We start from the raw sequence: 12,418 nt of genomic DNA on the forward strand, positions 1-12,418 counted from the left end.
CGAGGGTCCCCCACCTACCTTGTCTGGGGACGAGGATGATGACTGACCACCAGGGGAGGATCAGGGGCAACATCTCCCATGGGGGAGGGGGAGTTTGGGGGTAGGTGCAGTCTCTACCCCAACTTCTGAGTGGGTCTGTCAAGGTTCCCTCCCCACTCTGAACTCTGGGGTACAGATGTGGAGACCCGCATGAAAGACCCCCTAAGCTCATATTCCACCAGCTTAGGTTAAAACTTCCCCAACGCACAAATTCCTTTCCTTGGCTGGTATTGCTGCCACCACCAACCAATTTAAAAAACATTCAGGGAGGGGCCACTTGGAGCCCTATCCTCCCCCCAAAAAATATCCCTGCAAACCCCTTCACCCTCTCTCCTGGGGAGGCTTAAGAATAATATACCAACCAATAGGTTAAAGTTAGTACAGACCAATCCCTAGTTTTTAGGACACTGAAAATCAATCAGGTTCTTAAAAGAAGAATTTTATTAAAAAGAAAAAAGTAAAAGAATCACATCTGCAAAATCAGGATGGGAAGGTAACTTTACAGGGTAATAAAAGATTTAAAACACAGAGGACTCCCCTCTGGACTCAACTTTACAGTTACAAAAAACAGGAATAAAACTACCTCTTAGCAAGGGGAAAATTCACAAGCTAAAACAAAAGATAATCTAACGCATTTCCTTGCTTTACTTACAATTTCTGTAATCTTAGATGCTCATTTCAGGTATGTTTTTAGGAGATGTTTTTTCCTGCCCTGGTCCCTCACTCTGTCCAAGAGAGCACAAACAAAGAGAGCACAAACAAAACTTCCCCCCATCAGATTTGAAGGTATCTTCTTTTCCCATTGGTCCTTCTGGTCAGGTGCCAACTAGGTTAATTGAACTGATAAATCCCTTACAGGTAAGGGGATTCTGTACCTCTGGCCAGGAGGGATTTTATGTTACTGCATACATAAGGGTTGTTACCCTTCCCTTTATATTTATGACAGGATCTCATGCACCGAGCCCAGTGCCGCCAGCTGTTGTTGCTCCGAGGCGGTGGCAGATGACCAGTGCGAAGGAGGCATCACCATGACTGGCTCTCCCCATGCACCCCAATAAGGCCACTATGCTAGCCACTGACCGTGCTGCCAAGGCGGCACCGTCGACGTGGTCTCGGGTGCCCAATGGCGCCGATGGGGTCTGAGCGAGGGGTTGAACCTCCCTTCCGTGCCAGAGGAATCCCCTTCCAGCGACCACAGTGGAGCCGTTGACACCTGAGTCTGCCTGCTGACTGTTGCCACCAAAGATCGGTGCCTGGAGCGAGAGGATCGGTGCCTGGAGCGAGAGGATCGGTGCCTGGAGCGAGAGGATCGGTGCCTGTAACAAGGGGACCAGTGTTGGAGCCGGGGTCACCGGAGACGAGACAGCAAGTGCTCCCACTGGGCAGGCGACAGAGATCTGTGCTGAGAGGACAACCGGCAGGAGGGCGAACGGTGCCAGTAGTACCGAGACTGGCACCTCCCTTTAGGCAATCCACGCGGAGATGGCAGGGACCGCGATTGTGGTGCCGAGGACCGAGGGAGAGCTTCAGAGGATCTGGACTGCAACTCCAGCAATCTGCAGCGAGTAGGTGGAGAGCGCTGTCTCGTCTTGGGGATCAGCGACGCTCCATTGCCCCCTGAGGGGTCTTAGCATCTGGTTTGCCCTTGTGGGAAGCCATTGCCGTTTCCTGCAGCGTGTGCTGTGTTGGCGGCGCAGGTGGAGGTCTCTGATCTCTCGGCACCAGGGGAGCTTGGGAAGGCACTGGTGCCGTCAGGGGTTTGGGTCCCATACTGCTCCCGGTAGTCGGTGGTGGAGCTTCTAAGGGGCTAAGGACCCTGACTGGGGAGACATGGACAGGTGGCTCTGGAGGGGCCAGGCAGCCCCTGCTGTGTCCCTTCCTATGGCCTGTCTTACCTGGTGTCGGGGAGCTGTGCCTTCTTGCTTCCTTCTTGGGTGCCGAGGTACTTGGCGAGTCTTGGCGAGATGGCTTGGAAGCCAGATGAAGGGCAGACTCCATGAGGAGAGCCCAAAAACAAATATCCTGCTCCCTCCGAGTCCTGGGCTGAAAGTTCTTACAAATATGGCACTTGTCCTTCGTGTGTGATTCCCCCAAGCACTTGAGGCAGCTGCTATGGGGGTCACTTACAGGCATAGGCCTGTTACAGTGCGCGCTGGGCTTAAACACAGGAGACCAGGGCATGCCCTGCCTGGGGCAAAGCTGCGAGTGGGACTCTAACTTCTAACTATATTTAGCAACTACTTAACACTAACTACTATAAACAAACTATTTACAAGGCCGTAAACTATTTACCTAAGACTCGAGTCAGTAGAGACAAAACCACTAGCCCTTGCTATAGAAGGAAAGGCACTCCGACCCACCACCACGGGCGGTAAGAAGGAACTGAGAGGGCGAAAGGTTGGCAGTCCCTGGTATACAGACGCATGGACACGGCATTCAAGGGGGCGCCACTGCTGACCCTACGGATATCACTAAGGCAAAAATCTCTGATGACCGCGCAAGGGGTGCACGCATCCCTAGAATGGAATCAACATGAGCAAGCACTTGAAGAAGAACCATCACTAAGGAGCTGGTACCAAATACAAGGAGTTGGGAATAAGGCCTCATGATCAGCCTTCAGTACAATCCTGTTTATCACATTGATGGTCTACACGTCAACAGGAATAACTCAAATGGAAAAAGCTGAGATGTTTGTATCTGCAGATGACATAGAAATATAGGCATCCTCAAAAGAAAACACTAGAGGAAATTGCAAATCAGTGGTATGACCAGCTAGACAGGCATGGGATAAAAGTGAGCACAACTAAGATATAGGTCACGTGGGTTAGTAGAGGTGCTGCAGGGAAATTGGACATAGAGATTAAGTAGCAGGAATAATCCAACTAGCAAGCTCATGTACCTTGGTGTCTGCGTTATGGAAGATGATGAGTTTGAACACAAGATACAGTCTAGACTCTAGAATGCTGGAAGAGTGTGGAGGTGTTCTTCATGACAAGCATACTGAGACTGAATGACCAACTATCCAGAACAATGGCGTTTCCTGCAGTGTTGTATGGTGCACGACCATGGGAAATTAGGAGAAGCAATTGCAGGGAAAGTCCTGCTTAGCCCCTGCAGCCCTAAGTTGGAACATGCTCAGTTGTTTTGTGGGGCTAGTGTATGAACAGTCCAGTCAGCACACAGGTGCTGTGAGGGGATGGAGCACAAGCAGTATTTTCAGAAAATTTAGCTGCTGCCATACTCAAAAAAGTCCCTACTAAGCACTTGTGAACTGAGAAAAGGCTCATAACCTGACCTTATTTAGACAAGTTTTCACAGTGATGGGGAAAAGGCACATCCCTGACCCCACAGCAACCCTCTCTGCCAAATTTAAAGTCTCTGCTCCAACATACGAAGGTTCTTAGCAAAATGGTTGTAAGAATTTTTTTTTCACATGGACAATGTATTTTCCCCCGAACCTCATTCTCAGAAACAGCTGAACCTTTCTGGGTGAAACTTTCCAAAAATACTGAGCCTGAAACATTCACCCAGCATGGAAAATTTCAGCCTGAATGGTACTAAGAGTGACACAGCTCAATACAAGATGGAACAGATTGACATAGGTGTTAATTACTTTTGCTAAACAATCTGTTCCATCTTATATTGAGCTGTGACACTCTTATTACGTTTCCCAGACCTGAAGAAGAGCTTGGTGTGAGTTCAAAAGCTTGTCTCTCTCACCAACAGAAATTGGTCCAATAAAAGATATTATCTCACCCTCCTTATCTCTAATATCCTGGGACTGACACGGCTACAACACTGAATAGGTACCCTGAATGGTTTAAATTTGGCAACATTATAAGCAACCAAAAACAGGTCTTTTAATGGAAAGTGTCAGGCAACCTTACATATATGTGATTCTACCTATGCCAGCTATAATGTACATTTTGTATTTATATATTACATAAATAAGGTAGATTAACCAATATATACAATTCATATATCAAGTTCAGTAAGAAAGACTACAAGGCATGAAAGAACTGTTTTCTTTACTTACTTGGCTGCTTCTTCATTAAGTATCTTTAAGTATTGTTTCACGGGGCAGAGAAGCTCAGGAATTTCCAAGAGGGGCATCTGCAGTAAAGGAGCTTTCACTTGGCAACGTATAGCTGGAAACAGTGCTTGGAGTTCTGTCTCCAGGCGAGACAAAGTGCTGACTATCAAGAAGAACTCTTGAGTTGAACACTGAAAGTGGAAAAAGTTTTAGTTTAAATTGTTACAACATTGTATGTTCCAGGATACCCACATTACATCTTGTTTAAATTAAACAATGTTCATAGTTAATTTTTACATATTGAAATACTACTTGATGATCTTATGTTCAAACAGTCAATCTGATGGATTAATGACATATTTATCATTTGTTACTTATTACAGAAGCACCAAAACGGGGCCCTATCGTGCTAAGCACTGTATAAACATGGAGTAAGAGAGAGTCCCTCCCCCAAAGATCGTATCATCTAAATAGACAAGGCAGACAAAGGGTGAGGAAAAGGGATTTAACATATAAGCAGAATGAGCAGTGATGAGGGAGCAAACGGGGTTTGCAGCAAACAACCAATAAGAATAGTGAAGAGAATGTCCAGAGTGAAAACTGCAGAAAGCAGTCTGATGCCATCATCAATATCCAACAGTCCCTGCTTAAATTGCTCCTGGAACAACTTTTACCAGATTTAGTCTCAAGCTGGCTCCTCTCTGCAGTTTCTTTCCCCAACACCACATGGATCGGGGGTAGAAGAGACATCACTGCATAAGTCCTAATGCCCCCAGAAAATAATGGCTTTCTTTGCACAGTTCTGGGTCTGGGGGTGAGCAGGAGAGTCCTGCTGCCTCTTCCCAGTGCAGCAATACTAGTTTAAAAGATCATTCTCTCCCTTTCTCCCCTTAAGCAGGGTGTTATTAGTGATGACCAAATGTTAGATGATTCAACGTAGATCACAGATCAAATGACTTCATATAGTGGATTTAGTTTACTTGCACTACTAAATCTGTTGGACAACAGAAAACTTAAATGTATTTAATCAGTCCTAAAATCACTTATGAAAGTATTAAAGAGTGTGAAGATATGCTGCACAACGATCAGAAAACTTCCTTTTAGACTTTATTAAGAAGTATGTAAAAGAGTATATAGTATATGAAGGAACATGGAGTAGGCAAAGTCAGCAAAGGCCTTTACACCATTGAGAAGGGAAGCTTTGCAAAGAGCTGCAGATCTACAACTATAAATATTGGAGATACCAGAAGATAATGCTCAGAAACCATCCATCAGTTTCTCAAACAGATAAAATATCCCAAGATATTTGCATGTAAACATTTATGGACTCTGATTTTAGAGAGACAACTAACTATACATATAAAACCACAAAAGAGATGCTTTATTTTCATATTGGTCTATATATATGAGACAACTCATATTCTCATTGGATCACTTATAGCTCTCTGTATGAAGCGAAGATTATATTCTGGTTGGTCCATATCAGCTTTTCAAAAAGGGAAAGCATCAACAGACCTCCCTTAAAAACTGAATAAAATAATTCCTAGTGCTTTCAACAAATTGCTCCCTACAAGCTAAACACAGATAGGGTAATCGATTTTTTCAGATGGCTTCTGAGGAGCATTCCTACTGGAAATAAAGACTTATCACTGAGAACTATCTTACTCACTTTCTTTTATGTGTTACTGAAACCAGAATGAGATTACAGTTATATCACCACCAGCTTGATCTAAAGTTATCTTTAAAAGGAAGTTTCTACATATCTCGAGAGACTAGTAATTACCTTAAATTCTACAGCTCAGTTTATCTATATACTATTTACCTATATACTGTTTTCAGTTAATAAGAAATTAAGACTTTTATACTTTTATTTCCTTTTTCCAAGGTGAGTATTAGGTTATCCTAAATTAATACTTCTCTGAGTATATATCCAAGTCATAAAACTCTGTAAATTAATTACATGCATATTTGTACCTGTATTTCATTAACAAGTTTCAACTTAATTGTCAACAATTTGGTATCAATAAATGAGTCAGAGTGCTGAGACTGGAAAATTTACTATGCTCATTTATCATAAAAATGTAACAGGAATCTTTATAACTCACATGAGAGTGATAGTGTCTTAGACAATTAATATAAGATTGAATTAATAAATTATGAGATGTTTATGTTTGCTTTAATATTTGATCTATTAGGTATATATTTTAATGATCTTTTTTATTTGATAAATTTTCTGAATGTATAGTTTTAATACCCCTTGCTATGTGATATATTGTATATAATTTACACAAGTCATCTTCTTTGGGTTTTATTTAAAACCAAACGAATAACTTTCCAAATTCCCTTACTTAATTTCTTTTTCTTTAACCCTCCTATATATTCGCATAGCCCAGAAAGACAAAAGCAAAAAAAAAAAAAAAGTATCTATCCATTTGAAATTTGTTCCATCATGTGAATCAGAAAATACAGGTTTTCTGCACAGGATACCCCGAAGAGAGGCAGAGGTCTGTTAGATGCTCTCCTTGGGTACATCTACACAGCAATTAAACACCCGCAGCTGGCCTGGGTCAGCAGGCTCAGGCTGAGGGGCTGTGAAATAGATTTGTAGACTTTTGGGCTCAGGCTCGATCCCAAGCTGTGGGACCCCGCAAGTAGGTAGGGTCCCAGAGCCTGGGCTCCAGCCCAAGCTCAAATGTCTACACAGCAATTTTTAGTTCCACAGCCTGAACCTCATGAGCCCAAGGCAGCTGACCCAGGCCAGCCACAGGTCTTTTATTCCAGTGTAGACATACCCCCTGTGACTTGATGGTATGGTACAAGCTAGAGATGGAAAACACCTATTAGTTCATCTCCATGCAACTGCAGATTGTTCTCTGTGGTATATTTCCTAATGTTTTTGTGTAATCTAATTTTTTTGTTCAGTCTTACAACACTAAAAACCCCAAGAAATGGTGTTTTTGCTAATTTTCTTAGAAGCCTAATTCACAGCCTACTAAATCTCACTGAGTGGAAGTTTTGTGTGATATTCAACCTAAATATTCCTTTTCTTAAATAAATCCCAGTACTTCTAGTCATATCCCTTTGCATTCACACTAAATAGCTCCTCTGCCCCCTTGCTGTTAATAATTTTCAAATACGTGTAGCCTTATGTACTCCTCTAGTCAGCATTTAACCAAGCTAATAATCTTTTGTCAAAGCAATCCACCCTGCCTCCTGAAGGTATCTGTTGATCTTTGCACTCACTGCAACTTATCAACATCTTTCTGATAATGTGGTATTGTCTTACCCCATCATGTAAACACAGTGAAAACAAAATAAAACAAATAATGAAATGACCCTTGAAGTCACCATTCACAGAAAATCTCTGCTATCCAGACTAAATAAATATCAAACTTATGCATGGAATCAAAATTCAAGGTAAAACATGGGGTGGAGAAAAAACAAGCTGAAGTCGTCATCTCTACAAACTAAAATGCAGACAGTGGATAAGATACTGCAGTAGATTCTTGATGAATGCTACACAGGAAGTAACAACAGTAGAACAAAGCATGGAAGGTATAGACAACTGAGCTAATATTAATCACAAGAGTAACTTCTTGGCCCTATGTAATTTAACATTTTTATCAGTGACCTGGAAGAAAACATAAAATCATCAGTGATAAAGTTGGTACATGACACAAAAATGTGGGGAGTGGTAAATAATGAAGAGCACAGGTCACTGACAGAGCAATCTGGATCACTTGGTATGCGGATCACACATAATATGCATTTAGACTCATAGACTCATAGACTCATAGACATTAAGGTCAGAAGGGACCATTATGATCATCTGGTCTGACCCCCTGCATGCTGCAGGCCGCAAGACCCTTCCCTGGACTCTACCGTTGAAGTCCCCAATCCTGTGTTTTAGTGACTTCAATTTTAATACAGCTAATTGTAAATGTCTACAACCAGTAAAATATCCACATCTAGTCCATACTTATAGGATGGGAGACAAGGTGGACAGGGGGAAAAAAAAAAATCAATGATTTTTTTTTAAATAAAGGAATCAGATTTTTAAAAATAATTTCAATATGATTTTTTAATTTAAATTATAATACATTTTTATTTAAAAAAATAAACCTGTTTAAAATTAAATCTTGAATTTAATTAAAAATATATTAAAGGCCTAAACTTATTATAATTTTGTTGTCAATATGAACGTGTGTTGTATCCAAAATGCTTAAGGTTGTTTTGTTTAATAAAAATAAATGTTATATGTTGTTTTGTGTGTTTAATTAATTTCCAGTTACCATCCTAATGCAGCTTGACACAAAACGTGAGCAAAAAGTTAATTATCTAGTAAATAAAGCAATATATCATTCACCATTTTCTAGCATACTAAAAATGTACAATTAATAAGAATATGAAAATAATAAGCTACACAATTGCTTAAATAAATGTATATAGTTATAGTGTACCCTCCTAGGAAGCAAAAATATGTACTAAATCTAGTGTAAAGGCTCTATTTAGTTGTAAATCAACATGTTTTCATGGTTATGTCAAGCAATGAGAATGCACCTTTCTTTAGAAAATAACTGAAATAAAATGGAAAAGTTGATTAAAATCTATTATTAAATTGAGGCTTTCCACTTGGTGGTTTAAATCAATCCACCCTGATCTGAGACTCTATCCCAGGTAGCAGTGAAAAAGATTTGGGGGTTGTGGCGAATAATTAGCAGACCATAAGCTTCCAGTGTGGCACTGCGGCCAAAAGAGCTAATGCAATCCTGGGATGTATAAATAGAAGGCTCTTGAGTAAGAATAAAGAGGTTATTGTACCTCTTTTTACACTGGTGCCACCACTGCTGGAATACTGTTGTCCAGTTCTGGTGCACACAATTCAAGAAGGATAAATTGGAGAAGGTTCAGAGAAGAGCCATGAGAGTGATAAAAGGATTAGAAAAACATGCCTTATAGTCAAAGACTCAAAGAGCTCAATCTATTTAATTTAACAAAGAGAAGTGGGTCTTGATTACAGTCTATAAGTATCTACATGGAGGGAACAAATATTTAATAATGGGCTCTTCAATATAGCAGAGAAAGCTATAACATGATCCAGTGGCTGAAAGTTGAAGCTAGACAAATTCAGACTGAAAATAAGGCGTAAATTGTTGACAGTGAGATTGATTAACCATTGGAACAATTTACCACGGGTCATGGTGGATTCTCTAGCACTGATAATTTTTAAATCAAGATTGGATGTTTTTCCTAAAAGGTATGCTCTAGGAATTATTTTGGGGAGTTTTAAGGCCTATGTAATATGGGAGGTCAGACTAAATGGTCACAGTGGTCCCTTCTGGCCTTGGAATCTATGAATCTAGATTCCTGCCTGATCACATACTGTCCAAGAGTGTGAATCCACTGGGATTGGTATCTTTGGAGAACTGAGCTTTTAGATACTATTTTATTGCTAGCAGGCTTATAGGTAAATAGTTTCTGAGAGATAATGAAAATACCCCTTATTTACCTACTCAGGTTGTTACTGCATAATACTCTGGTTTGATTTTAGCAACAATGCTGAAAACTGACAGTTAAATATGATACCTTTGAAAAACTGGTTCATTTAAAGTATAAATTGGAACAGAAATGTAATACTGAAAAAATTGGGCTCCATGTAAGTGGGATTCTATCTTCAACAGTTTTTTTTTCAATGAAAGATAACACTCACCTTTATTATAAATCAGAAGCTTTGAAAAACAGTAAGAAAAAATAAATAATGTATATGAAGTAGGTTTGGTGGAAGTCAGCGTCTGTTAAAGATCCTCCCTAGATTACACAATGATAATTTTAAACTAACTTTGAATGACCTTTAGTTAGGGTTACCATATGTCCGGATTTTCCCGGACATGTCTGGCTTTTTGGGCCTCAAATCCCCATCCGGCAGGAAAACCCAATAAGCTGGACATGTCCAGGAAAAAAGGGAGGGACCGGCGATGCTTGGCGGGGGCTGGAGCCGCTGGGGCCGGCAGTGCTCGGCTGGGGGCTGGGCCGGGGGTGCTCGGCCAGCGGTGCGGAACCAGGGTCGGCGGTGATCGGCCGGGGGCCAGGGCCGGCGTTGCGGGGCCCGGGACCGGCGGTGTGGACCCGGGCCGGCGGTGTGGAGCCGGGCCGGCGGTGCGGGGCTGGGCGGTGCGGAGCCAGGGGCCGGCAGTGCTCGGCCGGGAGCCAAGCCAGGCGGGAGACGCCGGGGCCAGAGCCTCTTGGCCTGGGCCGGCCGGCTGCCGGAGGGAGCCGCTTGGCCAGGGGGGCCGGACTGGGCTGCGCCTCTCCGCCCCAGCTTGCCTGCTGCTTCAGGCTTCCCGCGAATCAAATGTTTGCGGGAAGCAGGGGAGGGGGAGGGGCAGGGGGGCGAAGTGTCCAGGGGAGGGGGCGGAGTTGGGGCGGGGCCGGGAAGGGCCGGGGAGGGGAAGGGGCGGAATTGGGGCGGGGCCGGGGAGTGTCCTCTTTTTGGACCCTTAAAATATGGTAACCCTACTTTAGTATTAACTAGAAATCCATTAAACACTAGAACAATAACTCATAGCTAAGGCTACATTTTAGTTATGGGTATTTTTTGGAAAAAAGTCATGGACTGGTCACAGGCAGTAAACAGAAATTCATGACCCATGACCTGTCCATGACTTGTACTATATAACTCGAACTAAAACTTGGGCCAGGGGGCCACGGTTGCTCTCGGGGGGGTGGCCCAGGACCACCACTGGTGCTGGGGGCAGGGGCAGGCGGCAGCGTGTGGCCCGGGACCCCCGCTGGTGCTGGGGGGGGGGTGAGGGGGGAGTTGGAGAGGCTGGCAAGGCTCCCTACCCAGCTCCACGCAGCTCCCCAGAAGCGGCCGGCATGTCCCTGCAGTTCCTATGGAGAGGGAAGGCCAAGGGGCTCCGCTCACCGCCCCCACCATGAGCTCTGGCTCTCCAGCTCCCATTGGCCGGGAACTGCAGCCAATGGAACCTGCGGGGATGGTGCCTCCAGGCAGGGGCAGCGCATAGAGCCCCCTGGCCCCTCCGCCTTGGAGTTGCAGGGACATTCTGGCCGCTCCTGGGACAACCCCTCCTCCCCTCCCCCCCCCACAGGTAAGCGCCACCCCGCACCCCAACCCCCAGCCCTGAGCCCCCTCCCCACCCAAACCATCATCAGCCCTGGAACCAGCCATACCGGCCGCTGCGGAAGTCACAGAGGTCATGGAAAGTCACGGAATCCATGACTTCCGTGATCTCTATGACAGACACAGCGGACAATGGCTGTGAACAATGGCAACCTCTCCACCAATGCTGAAAATGGTTTGGCTGCTGTTGTGCAGAAAGTATGCAAGACACCATATCGATGTGCAATGTCTAGTGCTCTTTCTTGAATACTGTTAAAAACAGTACACTAGCAGCCAAACTGTTTTCAACAAACCCTGAAAGCGGGTCAGAGAGATCCATTGCTCACTGCCACTGTCAACTATAGGTTATCATCCAAGTGAAAAGCTTTTCAAATGAGAAAATGGGACCTAAAAATGCACTTTATGTGACTATACAATATCACCCCTCTTTTGAATTCTAATTGCTACCTTTGGGTCTCTTAATGATGGTATACTATTTTTGGTTTAGAAAAAGTGAGGTATTTCATTGTAAGGCCATTGCATCCATTTTTTTCCTCTGTGACTGCTCATGTTAACCAGGCTAGAAAGGAACAATTATTTAAATCTGCATTTAATATTGTTGATCTAAAATTTGTGATGTTTTTGCCTTGGATAAATGCAGTTGCCACTGAAACGTCTGCATATTTATCACAGACTGAGTTAATGTGATCCAGGAATAGCTGGATTTGAACCAGCTTTTTCTAGTGGATTAGTATTTTTTCCTGCAATATATTCAACTAATTTAGAAATAAGAGAAGTGCCTTGCACTCTTGTGATTTGAACCCAACCATGCAGAGCACTGCATATGGGTAGCCCTCTGCAGTCACCCACAGAAGTCCACTTGTCTCTGCATGGGCATAACACATTGCAGGATTGGGGCACTAGTTATTCAAGTGCTGACTTTCAAATTTTGAAAAAGACTTCTCTTTTTCACCACACCATCTACTGAAATTATAACTTTGCTATCCCTCTGCCCACTTTTTTATTTTTATCCAAAAAGAATTGCCAACCTCTCTAAAATATAATGGGGAAATAAAAGAACATGAAGTACAGCACACATGCTATTAGCACATTAACCTGCTTCAACTAAGAATCAGCAGTGTCTCATTACAAGTAATTTTTATTAAAATGTTCAAGCAAGATCTAAATTAAAGATTTTATAAACATATTAACATTCAACTGAAAAC

At 43.1% G+C, this 12,418-nt stretch overlaps 1 protein-coding gene across 1 annotated transcript in view; it reads right to left on the minus strand.

Annotated features, from left to right (window-relative positions):
• MSH3 (mutS homolog 3) overlaps positions 1-12,418 on the minus strand; it is a 200,506-nt gene that overhangs the window by 90,482 nt on the left and 97,606 nt on the right. The window contains exon 14 of the mRNA XM_054032575.1: positions 4,076-4,263. Coding sequence (XP_053888550.1) covers positions 4,076-4,263 — 188 coding nt within the window. The remainder of the gene's footprint in view (positions 1-4,075; positions 4,264-12,418) is intronic.

Source organism: Malaclemys terrapin, chromosome 6, assembly GCF_027887155.1.
Source record: "Malaclemys terrapin pileata isolate rMalTer1 chromosome 6, rMalTer1.hap1, whole genome shotgun sequence".
Lineage (NCBI taxonomy): Eukaryota > Metazoa > Chordata > Testudines > Emydidae > Malaclemys > Malaclemys terrapin.